Genomic DNA, 13764 nt, shown 5'->3' on the forward strand with positions numbered 1-13764 from the left:
ATGCACAAAGTAATGCATTTAATACCGCATGACTTTGTGTCAGTTCTTGTGACACAATTTTCTCACAAATGTGTGTCAGGTATTTGAGGACAGTGAGCTTTTTTATTAGACAGCAAGTTAAATGGAAACCCAGTAATTAGGCCACATGTCAATGGTTCAAATGGGAATTAGGGCGACAATATGGTCCCTGCCGAATAATTTTGTCTCTGCCATAAAAGTTTTATTTAAATCAAAATAATTAAAGGTATTCATGTCTGTAACGTCGGGTTACTTGCAGGAAAGTAACTGCTTTAAAGGAAATTTAATTTGATATACAATCATAAAATGTTGCCCTGTGCTTATTAATGTCCCCACGTGTCTGGACTTTGAATACTTGTCTGGAGATTGATTCTTCTAGATTAATGTGTCCCAGTAAGAGCTGCAGTGAATTGTGACAAATCTCTAGATCTGATGTCGTTACAAAAACCCCTCCAGACCAAGATAAGACACATTTCACGTTTGTCTTATCTCGACCGTCACACAGCCCAGTACACACATGCAGGTTACACTCTCACCAGCTGAAATGGTGAAAGGTTGATTCTGAGCCACTTTTCAACACGTGCACACACTATGCTTTCTGTGGGGAAAAATTGCCCACCTTCATCCTCTAAGCCTGTGGTTCAGAAACAAATCCCAGTAGCTGTTTTCATAACACAGCGGTTTACAGGTGACACAGGAGCACGTTTCAGGGTCCAGCAGGTCAGACGGACGAGAATGTTTTACAAACAAAAACATGCCAAGACCTTGAAGGATTTAATTTTATTTTTGCCATATTTACAGCCAGTTTTAGACCATGACAAGTGAGAGTTCACATGATCATTTTAATCTGAGCAAACGATTTACAGTAAAATGATAGACATATGTTTGTGTTGTGCTTTTACAGTGAAAATGAGGATTTTTATTTCAGAAGAACTACAGGGCAGGTGTATGCCAGGATTTCTCATGGCATTGGTACATTATAAATAAAAATGAAAATACAAAATGCTTCACTTTACATTCTGGTATCTATTTAGATTTCATTCGAGTTCAACAATAGGCACTCTGTTCAGCCACAAAACCAGCCTATTTGGAAACAATGTGAAAACATGATACACAGAGAAAGAAATATTTAACCCTTTATGCAGAATTCCTGGTTAAAAAAGTTAACAGAATGTGAAGTGAGCTTTTTAAAACTGTTTACTTTATGAAACATGCCTAAATACATGGGTTTTGCTCACATCACAATTAAAAACAGTCATTGAACATAAAACAGTAACATTCTGTAAGAAACCAAATGCAGTAGTGCAAATCAACATCAAAAACACAAACGTTACCAGGCATGTGATTGAAATGTTCTCTTCCCTTACTTCAAGAGGCTGTAAACACAGACAACATAACAATAAAATGGATTTTCTGATTGCTTAATCTTGTTTCAATATTTCTGCTTTTAATAAAAACAAGTTGAAGTTGATACTCTCCAAATGGGCAAAATCCAAGCTGCATAAATCTTACCTATCTAAGAATAAGAGAGGGGATAGCAGATGCTGACGGTCATAGTTTCTGCAGAGACAGCCACTACAGACCTCAAAATATCATGTGGCCTAAAGATTAGCTCAAAAAAACTTGATTTAGAGAGCTTTGTGAAGTGGGTTTCCATGAACAAGCAGCTGCACCCATGTGTTACAGAACGAAAGATGATGAAAAACTTCAGTAGTGGTGGTGTGAAGCAAGCCAACACTGGACTCTAGAGCAGTGAAGACCTGTGGAGTTGTGAATCAACTCAACCCGACAGAACAGCTCTGATATGAATTAGACTACAAGCCAAGTATTCTCCAAAAGTAGTGTCTGACCTCAGTAATGCAATATTGGAAGAATGGTCTAAAATAAAATAAAACCATACCTAAACCTCCTGCAAAGTCTTCCCAAATGATCTGAAGCTGCTACAGATGCAAAGGGTGCTCTGAAATAATTTTAAACCCTGTGGTTTAGGAAAAGGAAGACAATTTCAAATGTCTCCAAACATAGGTGAGCAAATACTTTTTGCATCATAGTATTTTTAAGTCTAAGCATAAAACTAACATCTTAAAATGCATTAGAAATAAATTTGATGTATTTTATTTCCTATGTCCAATCTAAAGTGGAATCTCTGACTGTGTTAGTATCTGTTCAGTCTATAAAAACATGAATGTGGAAGGAAGCAAAATGAAAATTATACTTACAAACTAACAAACTAACTATCAAACTGTTAATTTGTCCTGTAGATCTTTTTAAAATGTGGGTTTTCTAGATTAGAAAATGCAGGTGTGTAGTTATGCAGGCACATCATAGCACACAATACAGTATAAGAGATAGTTCACATAGCAACTGAGGTCAGGAAGAGAAAAGACTGACATAAAGAAATGTTAGTATATTTAGACTTTTTAAAAAATACCAGAACAATTAAGACAGAGCTTGGAAAGGCCTTAAAGATACAGCAGCTATGAGGTAAAAAGAAAGACAGATGAAGGCAACTTTCACTTTGCTACATCTGACACAATGATATCTTCAAAAACTTGCAGCGAGAGAGAGCAGTTTATTTTAGTGGAGCTCTCACATAAAAACTCTCCTCCCAATGTGTTGCATCTTAAAAATGTTCATGTTTTTGCCACTGAAGTTGGAGAAGCACTCTACATTTTGAGCTTTAAAAAATGCATTTTTTCAGTTACTCTGATTTATGCTTTATTATTAAATCAGAGGGAGTGATAATCTTTCTCAACATAAATTACATCACTGAAAAAACCCCCAAAATCAATTAAATGCCTCATCATGGTCCAGCAATTCAATATCAATCCCAAATCAGGTCTTGCAACAGGCAGCAACAACTTCCAATGAGAACAGCTTCTGTAACAGAACAGCCACTTGTACATTTTCAAGCTGGGAGAGTATCCCACTTTAAATATCAAATGACAGAGTTGTTATCCTTTTGACTGGGGAACAACATGAGAAATCAGCTGGTTATGCATAAAATATGGGAGAAAGTGTTGACTTGCTGGATGTCTCTATGTCACCCCCTGTATGCACACAAACAAATGTTGGAAAATAAAACAGATTTTAAAGTTGTTGAAAAATCAGCTTGATCCTTTCCATGCAAGAAATAAACAATAATCGAGTCTATTAATCTCTTTATTTCATCTTTCTAAAAACTAGCAACGTCCTTTTAAAGATGTCTGACTGTACAAATGACAAAATACAGACGAGGGATTAATTGCAAGCCTTTTTATGTTAGTATTTGTTCTTCATAATAAACAGGACATTTTTGCTGAAGCCTTTGCAGGACTCTCCAACAACAAAAATATTTTGCCATGGTGGTAACAATGGTAATACCTGGCTTTTTGTGTGTTTTGTGCAGTGCTGAGGTCTACAGATTTGCTGGGTGGGGAAAGCTTTTCATTTTCAAAGCTTTGCAGCATTTAAAGAAACAGGGAACAATAAAACATAATGGCTCAGGCTATAACTGTATTTAGGACAGCAGTGGCTCTTTGTTGGTTGCATTATTGTCTGTCACAGTTCTGGGGATCAAAGATCACTTGTTGTTTGAGGTAAAATAACAGCTAGTTGAAGCTTTAAAACTATTCCAATGATATTTTTTTATTGGTGGAGACAGGGCTGAAGAGTTGTGCATGATTTGTTTCATTCTGTTACAGGTTACTGTTCACCAATCTCTGCATAGAATAGTAGATTCTAAGAATCATTTTCTTTGGCAACATTTTGACATGACTCATTCGTCTTTGTATGACATTTAGAAAGTTGCATCTTGCTGTTTTGTTCAGTCTATCTGTCAGGCTGCTGGTTACAACCAGTTCAAACTGTCTGAAACCAGTCTGAGCCGGTGAAAATCCTGTTCTACTACCAATCAGTCCAAACATTTGGGTTTTAGGCAACTAAGTCATGATTATGTTTCAGCCAACAGCAGCTATAACATTCATATTTCTTTATTTTAAAATCCTCTAAAAAAAAAAAATCTAATTTACACAAAAACATTAAAAAACACTAACCACTAAAACATACTCAAACTATTGTCATGAAACAACTTTTTAGATCTTGAAACTTTGTTGAAACTTTAAAACTTGCAGACATAGACCTCGTAGACAAATTTGAAAATTAATCTTCATGTACGGCCGGGCCCACTTTCTGCTTGTGAGCTCTGGTTAGGGGCCCAATAGTCAGTTCAGGCACCGCCAGCCTCTGGAGGATCCTCCACTTTGAGGTTCCAGAGGCGTCAGCGGCTTCAAATAACTGTTTGCTGCTTTGTAAAGGCATTTTAACAGCTGCTCTCTGAATCCGATGAATTTGTCTAACCGAAACCTTCCTCATTATGCCTTTATCTGTACAAACCCATCTTTGTTCTGAATCAGCCACAAATCTCTTCACAGTACAAAAACACTATATCTAATGCTTTCATATCTTGTCACATGACACTACACTATCTGATGATTTTCATCAGCAGAGATCCTTGCTCTTTCCCATATTGCTTGAAACCTGTGGCCTGCTTAATAATGTGGAACATCCTTGTGGAACTGAGCTCACCAGACAAACTAATCAACCAAGATCTCTGAAATTAATTATAGTGATTCAAAGAGCCCTGACACACAACGCCGTCTATAAATTTAATAGCACAACAAAAAATTAAATCTTTATGACACTTAAATCCAATTTGCATAATAATTTGGAACATGAATAGTAGGAACCGCAAGCCTCAAGCAAGCCTCTATATACACCTAGCAGATATGTATACCTTGAAATAAAAAAACATGCTGTAGTTGCTGTAGTGCGGAGCTGTAAAGCGCAATCTCCAGGCTCCAGGTTAATATTTGAGTGGAAATGTATGTTGTTGGTAACGTGATAAACTCATTATAGAACAGAGTCATCTTGTGGCTAAAATAGGAAAAACAACATGGGGCTCATTTTACCTGCACACTCAAGGTCTTGTCCTTCTCATAATCATTGCTCCACAATCATTGATTTTGGCCTGAAAAATAGGAAAACAGAAAACTTCTAAAAGCAGGGCAATGCACCAGAAACCTGAGCCGGATGTGAATCCACACAGTAAAATATGTCAGGATTCAGAAGCCTGTGGTCCTGTACCTCACAGAGCTTTTAATTGGCCCCTGTGGGACTGACTGCTGCTCTTGCTGTCGCCGCTCCTGCTCCATCCTGCACACCCACACGAACACATAAAAAAAACAGCTTTTCTAAGCATTTCTCATGGTGCCCACTTTTCTAAGATTCCAGAGATAATTATGTGCAACAGGTAAATTAATTTAAAACTCTAAACAAAGGTTTGAATGCTATTAAGTTTGATTATTATGCATGAGGGTTATTACTTTGTCATTTAAATCACATAAATCTATATTTTTACCTTTCCCTCCGGGCTTTAATCCTTTCTTCATCATATCTAAAACAAGTAGAACTCAGTTACAATCTTTAATTCTAACAATAGGAGTCAGCCTGTTAAACCTATTATTTAAACACATTTAAACAGATCAGCGGGAGTTTCTTTTAGGCGCATTTACATCAACCATTATTTTACAGCTGCGGTAACTGCTCTTTGTTTTCCTTCGTCTCCATCTAGTGGTCAAATGTACTTACTGCATCACACACTCGGGAACATGGACGTGCTCCATGGGAACAATCTCTGCAAGTTCATCCAAACTGTGGACGTACCGGATCTTATTCATGAACTTCACACTGCAGAGAGTGACAGAAGGAGACAGAAAAGTTATAGCAAATAGCAGCCATATTACACATTACTTACCACTTGTGTTTTTGTATTGGATTACTTTTATTTACCCTCATAGTCCTTAAGTTGGTTTTAATTTGGTCTAGCTTCAGTAGAGGACCTGAGCTGAACCAAGTCCTCTGATTTAGTTCAGAGGACTAAATGATGATCTGCATATCAGAATTAAAGCTTGACTTGATGCTTTTCCCTTATAATAACCTTTATAAGGATGTTATAAGGATGCATTTAAGGTAAATCTATATTCATCAGCTTGTGTAAATAAGTCTCAATTGATGCAGAACAACATAAAAAACGTATTTAATATCCACATCAAACCATAAAGCACGCCTGTACAATATGCTCGACCTTTTTTGGCCGAACAATAAATTACAGGTGCTTGCTGGAGAGTTAGTGGACTGGGGTCTTTAAAAAAAAGAGCCACGGATACAGGAAGATGTCCTATCCACAGAGCAGCCTGAAGTTGCAAGCTTCCAAACACACAAATACTGTGGGGTGCAGCTGCAGGGTGAAAAATGAAACCACTAGCAAAGGGAGATACAGGAGGACTTTCTAAACCTCAAATAAACCTTCGATTGAGCACTGATGATGTAAATAAGCCCATTGTTGTCTTTCAGGACGGAGGCATTAAGAGATTGACTTGTTGCTGTTACCTGATGAAAGGCCTGGATATCGCCAAAACTGTGCGTATAAACCATGTAGGATGAGCAATGACCAGAGACTTGAGGTTCTTCCTCAACCTGAAATTGTAAAAATTAAAAAGAGATGATTTTTTGTTGTGTTTTCCTAATATAAGTGAACATTCAACCGAAACTAGTAGTCACAGAAGACACTGAACACTAATAACTGGTTGTCCAATCCCTTCCTGTTCTAAATGCAGCTGTGAGTCACCTTCAGCTTACTGATAGACAACATGACAGCTTCTATTGCTGTCTCTGTCAAACGTGTCATTATCAGCATCACACATTTCTCTCTGACCTTGGAGAAAAAATATTCATTGGTTTTAAAGAGCAGAGCATCCCTAATGCAGCTTTGCAGGATGCAGGATAAGACTTAAAAACCCAAGTCGCTACTGAATGTTAGTCTTTGTACTATATTTCTCATTTACTCACCTTCTGTCAATCATTTGGTAGCATTTTTTCAGCCAGCTGATTCCAGGCATCTTACTCCGAGGGGTGGCTCCGTTCATGTAAATGATCAAGTAGTCTTCGGCCACCAGCATCTCAAGACTGCTGACCACATATCTGCAGGCGGAAGGAGGGGTGAGAATTTACTTTATGGTTACAAGTTTTAAAAAGCCTGATCTGATCTAACGAACAGACGTACAGAAAGAGGTTTTCCATGATGTAGTGGTAATCTGGACAGCTGCTGTCAGGCAGGTAACAAGCAGAGAACACAATGATGGCATTCAGGCCTTCTCCATAATAACCTGATGAGAGAAGCACAGAATATTTCTTCTGAGTTTTCTGAAGCGGACATAATATCTTTAAATCAAATGTCTAAACATTGTCCAGTTGACACTGACCTCCATGTGTGATGACCCGGAGGTACGGTTTGATGATCTGCATGTCGATACGGTGCTCCTGCTCTCCAATAATCACAGTTCTCCACAGTCGCCCATTGTTTGCATTCCCAAGCTCAGCCGGTGCTCCGGAGCCTCCGCCGGGACCCGCCTTGGCTGAAGCCACCGGTGTGTCATCTGGACAGGAGACAGTCTGGGGTTTAAGTAAATTGCTTTAGCCAAAGTAGAAATCTGAAGCATTATGTCCCTTTTATTTGGCTTTTTGGATACCAGCCAATTTAGGATGACCCAGCTCAGGAACAGGAACTGAGATGATCAGCTTCCATTAATAAACACAACTGCTGATGGCATGGAAATAAAGAGGAAAAGCATGAAAAGTACAAGTAGATGGACTCCAAATAAAATCTACTTAGTTGCCTTGTGCTTGTACAAAGTCACAAGAAGAATATGTGCATGGAAGGTCATTTTTAGGAGTGTAGTTATAGATTAAATAATTTTTTAAAAACTGACAAAAACATGTTCTCTAGGTGTGCTTTTGCTGAAAGGTGTGGGTAGCGGCTTTAAATTTGTAGCACATCAATTTGGATAAAGATTTAGAGCCTCTCTATTATTAATCATATCTGAGCCCAGAATGGTAGATCCTGGGTTTTTGATCAAGAAGTCAGCTGATATAACAAAATGCCTTTCATTTGTTCACTTTCAAAGGATTTAGTTTTTAGAGAATTTGGTTGCAAAACATAGCTCACAATTTGGAAATAATTTTCTGAAAAGACGTAGCTTTGTTTTCTAAATCATTGACCTTTCTTTTTTTGATGAAAAACTATTAAAATGTACTACCTACCTTCCCACTCAAGGTCATTGCCGTTGGTTATGAACTCCAGTGAATCTGTTTCATCCGGTGTATCAATGTCGTCCACATTGATGTCCAAGTCATCCGGGGTGTCCAGGAAATCATCTGACAGCAGAGAACCTTCACTTTGATCCAAGGACAGATTCATCTCAGGGGCCACTAGGGTGCGGCGTTTGCGGTGAGACGAACCCACGACACCCCCTCCTCCAGGTGGGCTCATGTGTAAGGAATTAGGAGGAGCTTCAGCAATAAATTAAAAGGCAAGACTCCTTTTATGACAGATTCAAGAAGTTCAACGTCAATATTAGCCAGTGACAGTTCTGTACTTACAGACTCTGTTGTCTGTGAGTCCACAGGAGGGATCCATGTCTCCGTACTCAGGGAGAGGCCTGGAGGGAAAACAGGCCTTCTTAAGTTTGGCACACCAGTCTTAATATATATCAGGACTCATTATAACAGGAACTGTTGTGCTTAGAGTGATGTTTAATGAACTAGACAACGTGGGGATCTTGCCACTAATCTGGGAAAAGGGGAGTAAGCAGATGGGCAAAAGTGCTTATTAAAGTCTTGCTTTGGAGACTAGAAGATTACAGAGCTGCCATGGATTTCAGAGGACAAAAGAGAGGGAGCAGAGGTAAAGAGAAAAAGAAAGAGAAGATGGAAAAAACAAAAAAGGCCCATTTTTATTTTCCTTCAAGATATTTACTGTAAAAAGAGAGAAGGACCTCATTTTAAAATCTGCTTCTTTTTGTTTAATACCTAATGTTGGTATTAAACAAGCAAAATAATGCAAACTTTTCCTGTTTTGGAAAAGTACCTTCTCATATTTTGTCACACTAAAACCACCAGCTTGTATGCATACAATGAAAGCAAAGCAGCGCATAACATTGCATATCGAATGTCAAACGATACATGGCTGTCTTAATATTTTATCAACAAATAAACGTTCGAAAAATGTTGCCTGCCTTTGTACTCAGCCACTTTTAGAGTGGCACCCCAAAACACAATCTAATTTAACCAAATTAATTCAGATTTCAAATAATTTGCGATTTAATCACACCATAAATACATCTGTTCTTCCAGCAGAACGTCAACAATATGTAGCCAGAGTTCAATTCAATCAGGAACCTGTGGTGAGACTTGCTGTTGACAGATACTTTCCATACAATCTGAGGATGAGCAATTTTATAAAGAAGAACGGAAAAAAAATTTGTAGATTCATTAAGTTAGTAGACATAAGTGTAATGCAATACAAGCAGATTCGTCTTTGAAGTTTTTGACTCAGAAGGGCAGCAAACAAATACGTTTCACATTCATCATGTTTATTTGCAAATACTTTTGAAAACCACATATGTTCTTCCTTCATTTTCACAATTATGTACTACTTTGTGTTGGTCAGTTATTTCAGATCTCAATAAAATAAAAATTAGGCTGTATGGTTATAACATGACAACGTAAGAAAAAGTTTCATTTTCCAATTGGCAGCATAAAGATGTGTTTTTATAATACCTGCTGAGCTGTTCTACAGATTTGATTTTCGTGTACTGTCGTTCTTCTGTACATTGTGTGACTGCATGTGGTTCCCACAAGCCCAAAACACACAGACTGCAGTTCAGAGAAGCAGACTTGAGGCTGACTCCATACTCCCTGAGGACTCATGCAGCGATTACTGGTGCAATGCCTCCTTTGTCCAAAATAAAGCCTTTCTGCAGAAATGAGGGCTCACTCCAGGGTATTTTATCATTTTTAACAAAAGGAACAATCTTCTCTTTTCTTCATCTTTGCGGCTGCATCACCCCAGTCTATGAACTCAAATAACAAATTAAGCTTACCTGCAGGAGAGAGAACGGTGCAGCTTTTGTCAGAGCCGATTCAGTTAAGCTTTTTGACCTCACACACATCTATATCAGGTTTGCTTGGTCATTCCCTGTCCGACCAGCTTGTGGGAGAAAACATTAAAGCCGAGCATCTATCTGTGCTGTCAACGCCTGTGTCTTTGGCCAAAAGCTGCAACCATTTTCCTTGGGTGGTGTTGTTGATCATTCACTGCTGATGCATCACATGACGTAGGCACAGACCATTTACAGACAGAGCTGCACCTGCTCCCCTCCTTCCTGCCTTCCTATTTGATGAGGAATGAGGAAGGAAGGAGGAGGAGGGAGCCTAGGATTGATTTCCACCAAGAGCCCCTCTACTTCATTTTCTCCCAACAAGCTCCGCATTCCAGCCTGCACACATCGCATAAAGATGTCTAACCATTTCTGTTCTATTTCTATGTTACTGTAGCCAACAGTAAATTACAAAACACTCTTTGCTGTTGTGTCAGTTATGTCTTGAGAATATAACTATACATCTTTGTTTTATTTTATACGTTCCTTTGTAACATCCCATAAAGAAAACTGTAGGTTCACTATTTTCTAGTCTTATTTGCTTCTTTCCCTTGAAATAATTTCCTCCACCTTTCTCCCTTACTATTCATCTGTGGAGTTCAAGACCAATAGATTCTCACAGCTATTGAGCAGTACTTCTCCACTGCTCCTCCAGAGTTACCAAGGGAGTCTTGGCAGTTTGTCTCATTCAAGATCTCCAAGCCCAGTTTTTTAGTTCAGGTGGACGCCTTTGTCTTGGTAAGGTCGCAGTTTTGCCATACTTTTTCCATTTTATGGATGTTTGGGAAGGTGTTCAACGCTTCAAATATTGTTTAGTACTCTAATTGATTTACTGTTGTCTGAGGTTTTATTTCTAAACATTCTGCTGTGTTTATGATGCTGTTAGTTTGCTAATGTCCAACAAAACTGCAGAGTCTTCACAGAGCAGCAGGACTCAAACTGAGGTTAAATAACATGTAGACTCAATTTCTGAGTTGAACAACTTGGCAGAGCATTTGGTTATTTTATGTAGCGGTTTCAAGGAAAGGCGATTTAAATACAAATGCATGCCACACTTTTCAAATTTGTATTTGGAAAAAAAAGGTTTTTACCTCAAAATTGAGTTGCATTGCTTTGTCTCATAAAATGGCAATAAAATACATTGAAGTTTGTAGTTTCAACATGTGAAAATGTGAAACAGTTGGAGGGATTTGAACCCCATTTCAAGTCTCTTATGAATCACCAACCATAACTGGACACAGGACAACTAAATCTACACAAGCAAAATAAAATTATTCCAAAAAAACAATAGGATGTTTGCAAAAGGGTTCTGATAGATCTTTACATATTTTCCAGACATATTAATCTTGAAATAAAAATATTGTTGCATGGCTTGAATCTGTCAATGTAAATCTTTGTGCATATTTCTCACATCAGTAAAGGTTTTATTAAATAATATTTAATAGTAGGCACAAGGATCTAACCTGGGGAAGTCTTCATCCTGCCACTCGTCTTTTACTTCCATGTGCTCCATTCGTAGAGTTGCCTCCGTTGTGCCCATCCCTCAGAGGGAAGAACACGGATCTGGACAAGTGTGGAAAAGCGTCAAGTAATCAACAACATTCATGTTTCATGTTAAGATAAAAATTGCTGCAATTCCAGAGTAATATTTTGCCCCAAACTCTGCCCTAAAGGAGGGAGGGATCTCGCTAAAATAATTAACTCTCTTTCACTACAATTTAAAGGCTGAAACCATTATGGATCACATGGCTTTCAAACCCTTGCCCACAAAAGCGCATGTGAGACCCATGTGACAGAAAGAGCTCGTTTTCTGGGCTCAGCTCCCTCAAAGTCAAACATTACGGACAAATTTCCTTCAATGTGGAATTTAAGAGGCCAGTGCGGAGCACCATGTTCTGGCTTAATCCTTCCTCTTTGCTCCCTAATCTTTCCACACTCCTACCTTTTGATCTCCATGAACACTGGAGGCTTTATACTGCAGAAATAACATGCATTCATCTGTCCACTAATGGTTGAAAATATGTGACATTCTGATGAAATACGAGGGGAAATACTGACTGCACAGATCTTTGATCACAAGGAATGAAGCAAAAATAAGTGATTTTATGGTGCATCATAAAATCACATTTGGAAGTAACACATATATATTATTTAATCATATTGACCATTTAAGAAACACAGTGGAAATAAATTGATGTTTATCTTAAGACAATGAAAAAATGTTTGCTTGTACAGTTATGCAAAACATGTATGTATTAGTTAAAGATGCAACACTGCAGTCCTGTCTTTCATCAAAATCCAATACAATCAGAGTTGCTATGCATCAACTTTATAATAAAATGGCTCCACTCCTGTTGTAGGTCACCCCAAACCGAGCATCCCTTGAAAAAAATTTTTAAATAATTTGAGATATTAATTTAAAAAATCTACTATTTGTATCATCAGTACCAGAAGTCTGACCTGTGCAGCAAGCAGAATTTAAAAATGTTAAATTAAGCGTGTGTGTTTGAGTAATGTGTTTACTCACATGAACGGTGAGATCCAAATCTCCCTCAGGTCTATGTCTGAGTGTCTTTTTCCTCCTTGGTCACAGATGCAAGGATTTCAGGCAAGAATCTCCCATATCAACTGAGAAGCATGGGTCAGTCTGTCTTTCATCAATTTATATGCATACACACTGCAAAGTAGACACAGCCCTACAGTGTCCAGAGTGTCAGCAACTAGCAGGCAGCAGGTGTCTGAAGACAGGGGAGACCTCTGTTGTGGATCACCCCTCCTCTCCTCCTGCTCCGGCCACCTTTGTTGGAGAAAGATTGGCCGTGACGAATGAGCCCACAGCCCGCTTCTCAACCCACCAAGACACAAAATTCCTTTAATGGGAATGCATCTGCTCTGGCACCATGGTCCTTCTCTCTAGCTTCCATCTTTGTCCTCATGTGTATTCATGTACAACCTCACAATTTTTACCAGTTCCAAATCGTTTCCCTTGAAACAAAATCCTCCACGGCACCAGCTTAATTGTAACTTGGGGGAAATGAGCTTTGGTCTCTGTATCCTTTACTCTGCTGGATAATCCCGCAGTTGTTTTCTGTCGTCCGCTATATGGCTGCTGTTCCCTGGCAACAACATCTCTTTCTCTCTCCATCTCTCTCAACCCATCTCTCTCCCCTCCCTTCCTGTCTCCTTGCCCCAATCTCTTTCACACAGCACACCACGGCTCTTCATACAACATGAAGTATGAAGTACCTTACCTCACTTTTGACCAGCCAATCATCTCACAGCTCCAGTTTGCCCCGCATTGTGACTTTTCCATGTGGAATTTGGGGGGGAAAAAATGTAGAAGAGGAGATGTCTTCCATATTTTCATTACATGCTGTTTCATAGTAAATTGAAATGAACAAAACACCTCTGATGATATGTTATTACCAAATAACCATAATCACAATGATTAGCCGTCCTTTTTGTCTTTGAGGATTGACATGACATGTCATATGTCAAATAATAATTATTAGGATTATGATATTCGTGATGATAATACATAGCTTGCCTTTTTGTCCTTGTGGATTGACATGACATGTAATATGTCAAGTGATGAGTTATTATTATTATTGTTATTATTATTATTACTAAGCATTTTTCGATGAAAAAATGCAGAATATAAATGCAAAACAAATCTAAAATAATGAACATGCAGCTGATTTTTATTTTT

The 13764-nt window shown here is 38.4% G+C and overlaps 1 protein-coding gene across 2 annotated transcripts; it reads right to left on the reverse strand.

Annotated features, from left to right (window-relative positions):
* Window positions 1-783: 783 nt before the first annotated feature.
* On the reverse strand, window positions 784-13437 carry atcaya (ATCAY kinesin light chain interacting caytaxin a). 2 transcript variants are annotated; one of them, XM_055056671.1, is made up of 13 exons: window positions 12583-13437; window positions 11519-11618; window positions 8497-8555; window positions 8158-8406; window positions 7320-7493; window positions 7121-7223; window positions 6907-7038; window positions 6448-6534; window positions 5647-5745; window positions 5417-5452; window positions 5143-5211; window positions 4968-5026; window positions 784-3068 (listed from the first exon to the last, which is right to left on the reverse strand). In XM_055056671.1, exons 2-12 carry the CDS (start codon window positions 11593-11595, stop codon window positions 4999-5001), a joined length of 1113 nt encoding a protein of 370 aa, XP_054912646.1. In that variant the 5' UTR covers window positions 11596-11618; window positions 12583-13437; the 3' UTR covers window positions 784-3068; window positions 4968-4998. The 2 variants fall into 2 exon arrangements, with proteins under 2 accessions (XP_054912646.1, XP_054912652.1); XM_055056677.1 differs by lacking the exons at window positions 11519-11618; window positions 12583-13437 and adding an exon at window positions 9999-10293.
* Between the last annotated feature and the right edge of the window lie 327 nt (window positions 13438-13764).

Source organism: Poeciliopsis prolifica, unplaced genomic scaffold (assembly GCF_027474105.1).
Source record: "Poeciliopsis prolifica strain line A6 unplaced genomic scaffold, Auburn_PproV2 SCAFFOLD002, whole genome shotgun sequence".
Lineage (NCBI taxonomy): Eukaryota > Metazoa > Chordata > Actinopteri > Cyprinodontiformes > Poeciliidae > Poeciliopsis > Poeciliopsis prolifica.